Source organism: Tenrec ecaudatus, chromosome 15 (genome assembly GCF_050624435.1).
Source record: "Tenrec ecaudatus isolate mTenEca1 chromosome 15, mTenEca1.hap1, whole genome shotgun sequence".
NCBI lineage: Eukaryota > Metazoa > Chordata > Mammalia > Afrosoricida > Tenrecidae > Tenrec > Tenrec ecaudatus.
In genome coordinates this window covers 103,568,836-103,579,209 of record NC_134544.1, presented here as the reverse complement: position 1 = coordinate 103,579,209, position 10,374 = coordinate 103,568,836, and the positions used below count along the sequence as shown (strand labels likewise).

General features: G+C 42.0%; 1 protein-coding gene across 2 annotated transcripts; it reads left to right on the top strand.

The window, feature by feature from the left end:
- The first annotated feature begins 7,661 nt into the window (after positions 1-7,661).
- LOC142427957 (AMMECR1-like protein) lies at positions 7,662-8,561 on the top strand. 2 transcript variants are annotated; one of them, XM_075533084.1, is made up of 2 exons: positions 7,662-8,041; positions 8,147-8,561. In XM_075533084.1, the coding sequence occupies exons 1-2, from the start codon at positions 7,662-7,664 to the stop codon at positions 8,559-8,561; spliced, it is 795 nt and encodes a 264-aa protein (XP_075389199.1). The 2 variants fall into 2 exon arrangements, with proteins under 2 accessions (XP_075389199.1, XP_075389198.1); XM_075533083.1 differs by having other exon boundaries at positions 7,662-8,561.
- Positions 8,562-10,374: the final 1,813 nt, after the last annotated feature.

Sequence of the window (10,374 nt, the reverse complement as noted above, 5' to 3'; positions counted from 1 at the left end):
CAAATAAATGACAGCCAATATCATGTCTTGATAATTTATTCATTTATAACCGGACTGATAGAATCTAAAAGAGATTCTTTGATTGCAGTTCTGAGTCTACATCTCAGTCCATCTTTAAGGCCGAAACACTCATTTATCACCTGCCAAGGGTTCAAGCAAGCAGAAACAGAAGGAGAAAGAAACATCAATGGGTTAATTGTAACTTCAAGAAGAGTTAGCATGCATTACATGGTACTTTCATATCATAAAAGAAATAATGCCAAAATGCATTACAACATCCTGGTTACCATAACAAAATTAACTACACCGTTACAGTATCCAAGGGAACAATATTGAATCAGAACCAACAATATATTGAAGAATCATCTATACTAATTGTAGTGTCCAGAACCTGGGGACATAGAAGTACATTCTAAAATTAATCACCAGCAGAGACTTTCCCATAAGCAGAGGGAGAATGGGTGGGTCAACTAGCAGTCAGTTTTCTGAAATGGGAGGGAGGAATGGGCAAATTACTTAGCAGATTACAAAAAATCAAATTTCTTTTCCTAGTCTGTCTCACAGGGCTCAGCAGAAGGTAAATGTTTAAAAAATAATGGTGGTAAAATATGTACAAATATGCTTCCTAAAATTGATGTATGGTTTGTTATAAGGACTTTAAGAGCCCCCAATAACATTTTTAAATTAAAAAATGATTAAGGGCAAAAAATATCCAGTTTATCTGTTTATTCTTTCAGAATATAGATGAATAAGTATGGGGAGAGGTCACATAGCACTCCTAATTTTAAAACATGTAGTATTCCCTTGTTCTGTTTCCACAAGAGCCTTTTGAGTCATGTACAGGATCCACAGGAGCACCATAAGGTGCTCTGGAATTCCCATTCTTCTCCAGCCTACCCATAGTGAATTATGACCAACACAGTCAAATGTCTTTGCAGTCTGGGGTCCTCTGCTTTCAGCCAAGATCCATCTCACCTCAGTAGTGGTGATCCCTTGTTCTACATCCTCTTCTGAATGCAGCCTAAAGCTCCAGCAGCTCTCTGTCAATGTCCTGCTGCATTCATTGCATGATTTACAGCAAAATTTTACTTCAATGATATCGTTCTATAAGGTGAGCATTTTATCTAGTCACGTTTCTTTGGAGCGGGTACCAAGATGGAGTGCTTCCAGTCAGTTGGCCAGTGAATTGTCCTACACATTTCCTGGCGTAGAAGAGTGAGTGTTCCATGTGGGAGCCACTGTGTCAATATATCATGTCAAGGGCCTTGCTCTTTTCAGGGTCCTTCTCCAAGGACAGGTCTTTTCTGAAAACAGATTGAAAGTATGTAAGAGAAGTCTCACCATCCACACCTTTAAGAAGACCTATGGTCACACTCCTTTCAAAACGGATATGTTTGTCCTTTTGGCACACTTTTCTTGATTTAAAACCATGCAATATTGAGTTGTTCTGTTCCCACATCTACTTCTTAATCCATATAAAGGTACTAGATAAGGACAATGTAGTGTTCTGTAATGCCCATTGTTATCAAGGATACCCACAGTTTGTAATGATGCACACAATTGCTGTGTTGTAGGAAGCTGGAATTTATTGTGTCATGACTTCCCATTGATGTGCATTTCCTCAAAATGGTGCAGCAAGATATATCCAAAAAGGGGTGGTGAATTATACCTGGAATCTCCACAATCTGAACTCCTTTGCTCCCTATTTGGGTCAGATGGTTCATCTGAGATGTCTCAGTCTCTGAAAACACCCTGGACTTGACACATTCCTAGGGACCAGAGGTGGAATGCCAGGACCCTAAATGTTAATAGAGACAAGGATCTTTCCCTAGGACCAACTGTAGTTAAAGCCATACCTTATAACCAGTCACCTAAGTTTATCTTTCCGCCCACTCAAACTGGGATAGAATAAATTTCTGTTCTGAAAGCCTTACATATGTTGTATCACTTTCTTATATAACGAGTCTATGTAGCACATTTGGGTCTATTTTGGGGGAAGACTTGAGTGTATTTGATATTGTATTTTAAAAGATAGGTATTTACTTGCTCGACTCAATATATACAGGGCAAACAGATTCAGGTGTACTGTTCACTATCTCTTTGACATCTCATTATCTTTTCAGGGCCTTCAGGGCATGTCTTAATATCTTCCCTGTGTGCAGTGTTTCATTACTTGTATAGATTTGTTGGGATCATAATTCTCAGTAGCATGGCAGTTATGTAATAGTGTCAGTTTTGGAACTCTGGTCGAGTAGTAGGCTGTCTTGGTCTATTAATCAAGAGTTGGAGGCTTCATATGCACCAGGTCTCCAATTGAGAAAGATGAGAATTCTGCCCCATAAAGACTTATTGCAGTGTTTACCAAAGTACCTGATACTGCTCCTTGAGGGGAAATGGAATGGTCCTATGGTGCAAAGCAGGTGACTGTACTTTATTCTGCGGGAGAAATTATGGCTTTCTAATCCTATAGTTACACTTTTAGAAACCCATAGTGGAAGGTCTACCCTTTCCTACATAGTCGCTATTAATCTGTTAATTTTCAATGGCAGTGAGAAATTTTTTCCCATTTTATTCTGAATTATGTGCTATAATGGAAGCGTTTTCAATTCACAGCTGGGCTGTGGGTAATTTTTCTGCTTTCCTGAGAAGAGGGCATGCAAGAGGACCGATTAGTTTGGGATCCTGTGATTGGTAGCATTTGGAAACTAGGGAGCAGTTCTAATCTGTCCATGGGTTGGCTATGAGCGGGAATGGACACAATGGCACTGGATTTGGTTTATTTTTTATGATAAATGTGGCACTGCAGAATGGATCAGGTATGATGGAATCATGTATGAAGGTATTCCATGGTACAAGGATTCAGGGTGTGGCAGTATATCTTTTATTTCATAATCTTTTTGAGATAAAGGTAAGGGGATTTTCCTGAGGTGTGGCTCCACAACCTTTTGTCTCTGAAAGCATTAGAGAGAATTGGGAAAACAGAAGCAGGACATGACTACAGCAAGAAAGGAGAGCTGTATCAGAGTTCTTCTGTGGGCCAAAAAACCCTACTCAGTGAACCTTTAGGAGCCAAAGTAATGCTGATGCTAACATACAAGGTGCTGTCTAAGGCAGGTCAGGCCCACAGATGTTGCCAGCAGATAAGGACCTTGCCTCTGACTCAACAGAGGAAGGGGGCCTTATCCTATGGCTGATGCCCTTAATTTGGATTTGACCCACGGACTGTATAAGAAAATGAATGTTGAATGGAAAAACCCACAAAGAGTGATGCTTCCTTAAACCCACTTAAGAACTAAGAAAAAGTCCTCGACACTTCTGTGGAGGACAGTCCTCTAAACCCATCCAGTGGGATGAAGTGATTGGTCCTGTACTATGGAGAGATGGACCTCTGGAAACATAGTTGATTAGGTCTTTACTACTAGCCATATGACCGGTGCTTTGAATTTATCAACCAATCCTTGGGGAGAGATAAAAGGCCATCTACTCCTGGAATGAGTTACAGTATCATAAATGCAGTGGTAGCCCTGGTGGTGGTGCGGTTAAGAGTTGGGCTGTGATCCCCAAGGTCTGCACTTTCAAACAGCCAGTTGTTCCGAGGGAGAAAGACAGGGCTTTCTACATTTGCAAAGAGTTACAGACTCAGAAATGTACAGGGGCCGTTTTACTCTCTCCTGTAGGGTTGTCACAAGTGAGAACCGACTGCATGGCAGTGAGTCGGAGTGTTTGTGAAACCCAAAGGGGCACTTCTCCTATTTTCTAGAAAGTGGCTCTGAGTCACAGTAGACTTAATGTCAGGGGATTTGTGCTAAGTGCAGGAGTCAGACTGATATATATTCAAAACGTCAAAGCCATATGGCATATGAGATTCAGTTTGATAAAGCTATTTCTGGAAGGGTATTGTTATCCCACCTTACCTTTCACAGTTTTTCTGTTATTGAAATCACATGGGTTGATGGTACAGTGAGTCATGTGTGATTGAGGTTCTGCGTCAACTTGGCTCGGTCATGATATCAGCCTACATGACAATGCTTGACATAATGCCATCACTTCAATGAAGAGATTTGGTGTCAGCAGCCAGGATTGGGAGGTGTTATCCTGGTGGGTGTGGTTTTGCCCAGTATAAATGTAAGTGGATTCTCTCTGTAAGCTGTGCAGCTTTTGGCCAGGTCCAGAAACTCACCAGAAGTGTGGACCTCCAGACGTGAGGCAGAATCTTGCCATATTTCCTACATAGCTTGGATTCATCATTTGCACAGCCCGTGAGGAATGAGCCTACCATCTAACCTGCCCATCCGGGATTCATCAGGCCCTCGACCTACTTGAATCAAGAGAAGGGTCCAGAGTGATATCTGAGATTTGCCAGCCTCTACAACTGTGAACTGAAAAGGTAAGTAGTGTGACTAGAACTTTTTCCTATATATTTCTGACAGGGTGGCAAGATGGGAGTAAAAAATGGGCTTTGTACTATAGTAAAGTGCACCATCTCAGAAACTCACAAGGGAAGTTCTACCCTGTCCTACAGGGTCCCTATGAATCAGCCTTGACTCAATGTCTTTCAGAGACTAAAGGTGCTGGAACCAAGACTACAGAGGGATGGGGTCACCCACTTGGCTCTCCCTCAGGTCTGAGCAGATGCTGCTTAACCTTCCCATGTCAGGATTCTATTTGGAGCAGATTCATCAGAATGAGGGCAGGGACCCACTCAGCATCTTGGAGCTTGCCATCCAGAGTGATGTTGCAACATGAGGCTTCACCCATGGCCTCTCTGGCGTGGCTGTCCATAGAATTTTCCCACCCTTGTTCACAGCAGCTGTTGTCTGGAGAGAGAGGGAGGCAGTGAAAGTCATGGTGGAGGCCTGGCCCTTCATCTCGCCCCCCCCCCCTCGTTGTTCTAGTCACAATCTCAGAGGACATCTTTTAAAGCTTGTGAGATATAGTTGTCTTCATATTCGCAGTGTCAAGAGTTTTCTAGGGTAATTTGATTTCCAGTTGTTTTTAACTTACGGTGGTCCGTGTTTGTCAAAGAAGAACTGTGGCTCGGTGTTTTCAAAGGTTTTTTTCAAAAGTAAGTCACCAGGCCTGTCTCTTAAAACATTTTTGAGGAGAAACCATCCATCTTCTAAGTTAGCTTCTAAACCTTCTAACTGTTCACGTTATTAGGGGTTCCAAGTTTAAAGAAGTGAACTATGAATTTCACATTTATTCAGGAAAAAAATGACATAAATCATGATGTTTTTATTTTGGAGAATTTAAAGAGTTATTTTCTAATTAAATTCTTCATTTTAAGATGCTTGGGTTTGTAATTAGATATGTTTTGTTCCATTTTCTAGTAAAATTCTCTAAGGCTTTAGGAAAAAAGCATTGCATTTAGTTTGTTGCTGATGTTTCTGAGATGATTACTAGGTGTGGCATAAGAGTGGATCAATGACAAGTGAAGAAAACACAGGCCTAAGTAAAAGACTGATAGGATTTTCACCTTGGAATCTGGGTGGGTCTAATCCAATAAAAATTGTGTTGAAAGATTACATTCCTATGGTGAGAATAGTTTTTTCAGATACATAATTCATAAATTTTATTTATGGATCCTAAAATATGTGTCTTTGACTAGATGTTTTAGGCTGTTCTTGTTGTTAAGGGCTATGAAATTGGTCCTGACTCATACTTACCTTCTGGTGTGACTTATAGTTAGCCTATGTCAAGGTGGAATAAATTCTGCCCAATTCACGGCCATACTCACAATTGTTATCTTGGAGCTGATTGCTGCAATTACTATGTCAGTTCATCTCAATGAACATTTTCCTATATTTTCTATGAACCTTGTATTTACCAAGCATGCAATTTTCCAAGGACTGAAATGTTAATCTACTAGAGGTCAGTGCCTGCTCCTTGGTATTTTTTTTCCTTCAAATCATACAATATTAAAACAACGTCATTTCTATCAGAAACCAGTATTTTCTTGCTTTGTTTTTTTCTCTCTCTCTAAGGAAAGCTTTTAGTTTGAGTTCAATGAAATATACTTTGTCTCTGAAGGGAAGTCATAATTGGGTTTTAATTTGACTCTTTCTAACATTCACCCAATGAGGATAAATGCATCCAATGATGCAGATTGTTTGTGACATGGACATGTTTGATATTCTGTTTCAATTTTCTGCTTCTTATACATATGGAATCAGAAAATGCAATGATTAAGATGTTAGATGCAAAATAATAGTCATTAGTTCCAATTCACCAGCTGTTTCTTGTAGAAACAGGAGAAAGATTTACCTAGAGAGAGATGGCACAGTCAGATTCCATAAAGGTTACAGCCTTAAAGAGAGTGCACTGGTGCAGTGCTCCTGAATTCTATGGGGGGTTTATTCTATTATAAGGTTACCTTGCTTGTCTTAGTAAAATGAGGTGGGTATATTTTTCAATTATGTGGTGTAGGCTGAGTTTAAACTGCCAGGCTCTGTGTTAGAGACAAAGCTGTGGATCATTGACCTCCACCCCTCTCAGGGATCCTTAAGCTATGCTTTCACTTTTATAACAAAAATTGGATGTATATAGATATATATTTATTTAATCATAAAATGTTTCTAAAGATTGTATAACTTAGGAACTAGACTCAAATTATAAAATAACTTAGATCTCACAACTTCTGAATTGTTTTCTTTAACCCTTTTTTGGTTACTTTTGCTGGTATCTCCGGGTGCGGGCATGGGGGTGGTAGGCAGGATGAGAAAGCTGGAACTAGATAGGACTGCCTGTGATGGTGGTTATTACTAAGTTTCAAATCTGCTGGTCATTATTTCTAAATTCTATGAACTTAAGATGCAATCACCCCAATGGTAACACAATGTTTGAGCGCTCTCACTACTTTCAGGTTTATGTCTAACACGGAGAGTTACACAAACGTCTTTCATAGCTAATGCTTTGTGTACTTCTACTGGTTTTTCCAAGGTTCAGCTTTTAGCTTTAATCAGGATGGCTATTGCATGTTTCCCTTGAAGTGCTTGATGAATTATCTCTGTTTTGTGTTGCTTAATTTTTTTAAGATAATTCATCCACTTTTAAGTTAACTGTTGAAGTCATCCTGTGCAAATTTTGTTTTTCCTATTAAGTTCAGTGAACTCTTCACTTTTTCTGTCCTATATTGGAGCCCTGTGTGAGCCCCATTGCGCTGCCAACTGAGCAGTTCCAGTGACCCGCCGCTCCATGATGAAAGACAAGGCTTTTAGCGCTTGTCTAGAGTTACAGCCTGGGGTGCCTGCTGCGATAACGGAGGACTTGTGTCGCGGCTCCACTTGGTCTACAGTCGCTTGGGGAATACCTCTAGCAGTTCTTGCCGTCACCGCTTCCATTTTGCCCCCATGGCCTTTCTCAGCTCACTCCATGCTCATCTCGCATACGGACCACCTGTGGGCCCGCTTCTCTTGGGAGCACCCCACCCAGGCACAGGGCTCCAGCAAGCAGAATGAGAAGGTCGACCGAGAGAGGTCCGTCCACCCTGGCGGCAACTGGGCCAGAAGAAAAGGTCCAGGAAGAAGGAATGGAATGGAATGGAAGAGAGTTCACTCCAGAGACAAAACAGCTCCTCTTCTCTATTACAGCTATTCCCCTGACAATACAAACTTTGTGTTTTCAGGTTCTGCAGCATTCCAGACCTCAGGCACAGAATCAGGATGGGAAAAAGACGGTGTGTCTCTCCACTCAAGCCCAAGTTGGCAGCAGGAAGCGGAGCACACAGTCACGGGAACCAGTCCACAACTGTGACCGCCTCTATTTCAGGAACTCCTAAAAACAAGCAGCATGTGGACAGCAACCATGGATGGGAGAATGTATCGGACTTAACGCTGGGGCCTGAAAATTATCCAATTACACGAATGAATCCCACATCAGGAGCGCTGAGCCCTCTCCCCTGGCCCAATGGAACTGCCAACACCACCAAGAACCTGGTGGTGACTGCAGAGATGTGCTGCTACTGCTTTGATGTGCTCTACTGTCACCTCTATGGCTTCCCACAGCCACGACTTCCTAGATTCACCAATGACCCCTATCCACTGTTTGTGACATGGGAGACAGGGCGGGATAAGCGTCTCCGGGGCTGCATTGGAACCTTCTCAGCCGTGAATCTTCACCCAGGACTCAGGGAATACTCGTTAACCAGTGCACTTATGGACAGTCGATTTCCCCCAATGACTCGAGAGGAGCTACCTGAGCTTTTCTGCTCTGTCTCCCTCCTTACTAACTTTGAGGTTGCCAGTAATTACCTGGACTGGGAGGTAGGGGTCAATGGAATTCTAATTGAATTCATCAGTGAAAAGGGCATCAAATATACAGCCACATATTTACCTAAGGTTGCTAAAGAACAAGACTGGGATCAGATCCAGACCATAGACTCATTGCTCAGGAAAGGTGGTTTTAAGGCTCCAATTACCAGTGAATTCCGAAAAACGATCAAACTCGCCAGGTACCGAAGTGAGAAGGTGACAATCAGTTATGCAGAGTTTATTGCTTCTCGTCAGCACTGTTTACAGAACAGTACCCTTCATGCCCCACCCCTCTACAATCATGACTCCTGACATAAGGCTGCATGACCAATCTCACCCCCTATGGCAGCCAATGGCTATGACATCATTGGAGCAGACCCCTCCTCTTCCTGGTCCAGTTGCTTCCATTACTGCACCATGTTATGATGCTAGCATCCATTGCCACGTCTGCCTCCAGCTAACTAAAGGGATGACGGGGTTGCATTGAATGAAACAACTTGAGGAGACCAAGCCTTATCTCAGCCTTTGCGCTATGGAGTTCAGTTGGATTGGGGCTTCTCCAAGATTGGTAAGAATTACTGTGTGGGTTCAGAGGACCTGTGACATGCAGGTACCACTGGTGACTTGCTGCATGTGTATTGGCTACACAAGGAAGCTGAAATTGAAGATCCATGAAGGCTTAACCCATACACATCCCTATCACCTCCCGAGATCAAGTAGGCATGTTCCTCTGGCAGTCTGGGCAATGGAGACTAATCAGAAACATAGGTTTTAAATAGCTTTTTTCATAAAAGAAAACTTTCATTTAATTGCATACCTAGAATTGACCACAGCTTCCATACTTCCTACCCCGACATCCTGATAGGATTGAAAGTGGGCACCATGAATCCTCTGTGGTTCCTGGACAGGGCAGCCACATCAGAAGCCTTTTGGGAGGCATAGGTCCACTGATCAGTGTTCAAGAAACTTTGATGGTTTAAATTTCATCTTACTGTGAGTTGCATTTTGTAGCATTCTTTATTTAGAGTGTTGTGCAGCCTGCTGAGGAATGGAATGGAATGGAGATGCCCAAAGGAGGACCTGATGTCATTGCTGCACACGTGTGAAGGAGATGTCTGTTCCTTACCACCCGGACACCTCAAATCCTCTTCTGGGAGCAGTGCCTATAGCTGGATCTCGGTTCTCAGAAAGCAGAGATCAAACAAGCAGCTGAATTGACCTTTGTAAGGACACCTTGTTCTAGGGAAGAATTCAGGGCCTCCAAGCGGTTTTTCTTTTCAGGCAAGCATTCTGAAAGAACTTTATACAAGCGAGTTCTTACAGGACTTTAAAACAAAGCTGTTAATAAACCAGGTGGCTCTTCAGCTTGTCTAAAGTATTGGAAATCTCCACTGCACCAGACAAAATTCCTAAACTCATTCAAAATAATTCAACCTTCTTGTGACATATTGCCTGTTGCTCTTGTTGCTAATTTCCACGTCTGTCAGCCGACGTCTGGCTTATTCTTCACTAATTTGGTGGCAGAGTTCATAGAACGAAGGGACTTGGAAGATGATTTGGATATATCTTAACAGAGGCACTGCTAAAATGGTTGACTGGAAGAGGTAGCCAGTTGGAAGAAAGGATCCCAAGGATATTATTACTGGTTTTCAGCAACACATTTAGAGAATTCATAAAATGGATTGGATATCAGCCCAATGAACATAATGATTGGTATATTAAAGTTTATATGGGCAAGGCATGGCTTTCTGAAATAGGCCAAAGGGGCTCCTTTGAGATTACTTCTGCCAGAAATGTAGAAATGGGTACAATTTGAGGAACATTCTGTTCCAGGCATTAGTATCTTTGGTTTTTAGGTAACAATGAGAATGTAAGTGGATCTTCTTGGCACTGCACTCTGGTCTGACAAGGATGCAGAAAGATTAGGGGAATGTTGGGCTGATAAACGAGAAACCCGTGTCATGTCACTGGTCTTAACTGCTGGGCTTTCACATCCTGCCACCTTCCCCTTGAAAGGTTGATCAAAACCCTTTTGAAGATGAAGGGATTGTATCAAGATTTCCTGCTGCTGAGAATAATAAATCAGTCTTACACCATGGTTTGATGTATGGATGTTTGGCTCTGA

Bases quoted from the DNA above. Each gene is read 5' to 3' on its own strand.
- LOC142427957 (XM_075533083.1), top strand. From the start codon at position 7,662: ATGGGAAAAAGACGGTGTGTCTCTCCACTCAAGCCCAAGTTGGCAGCA.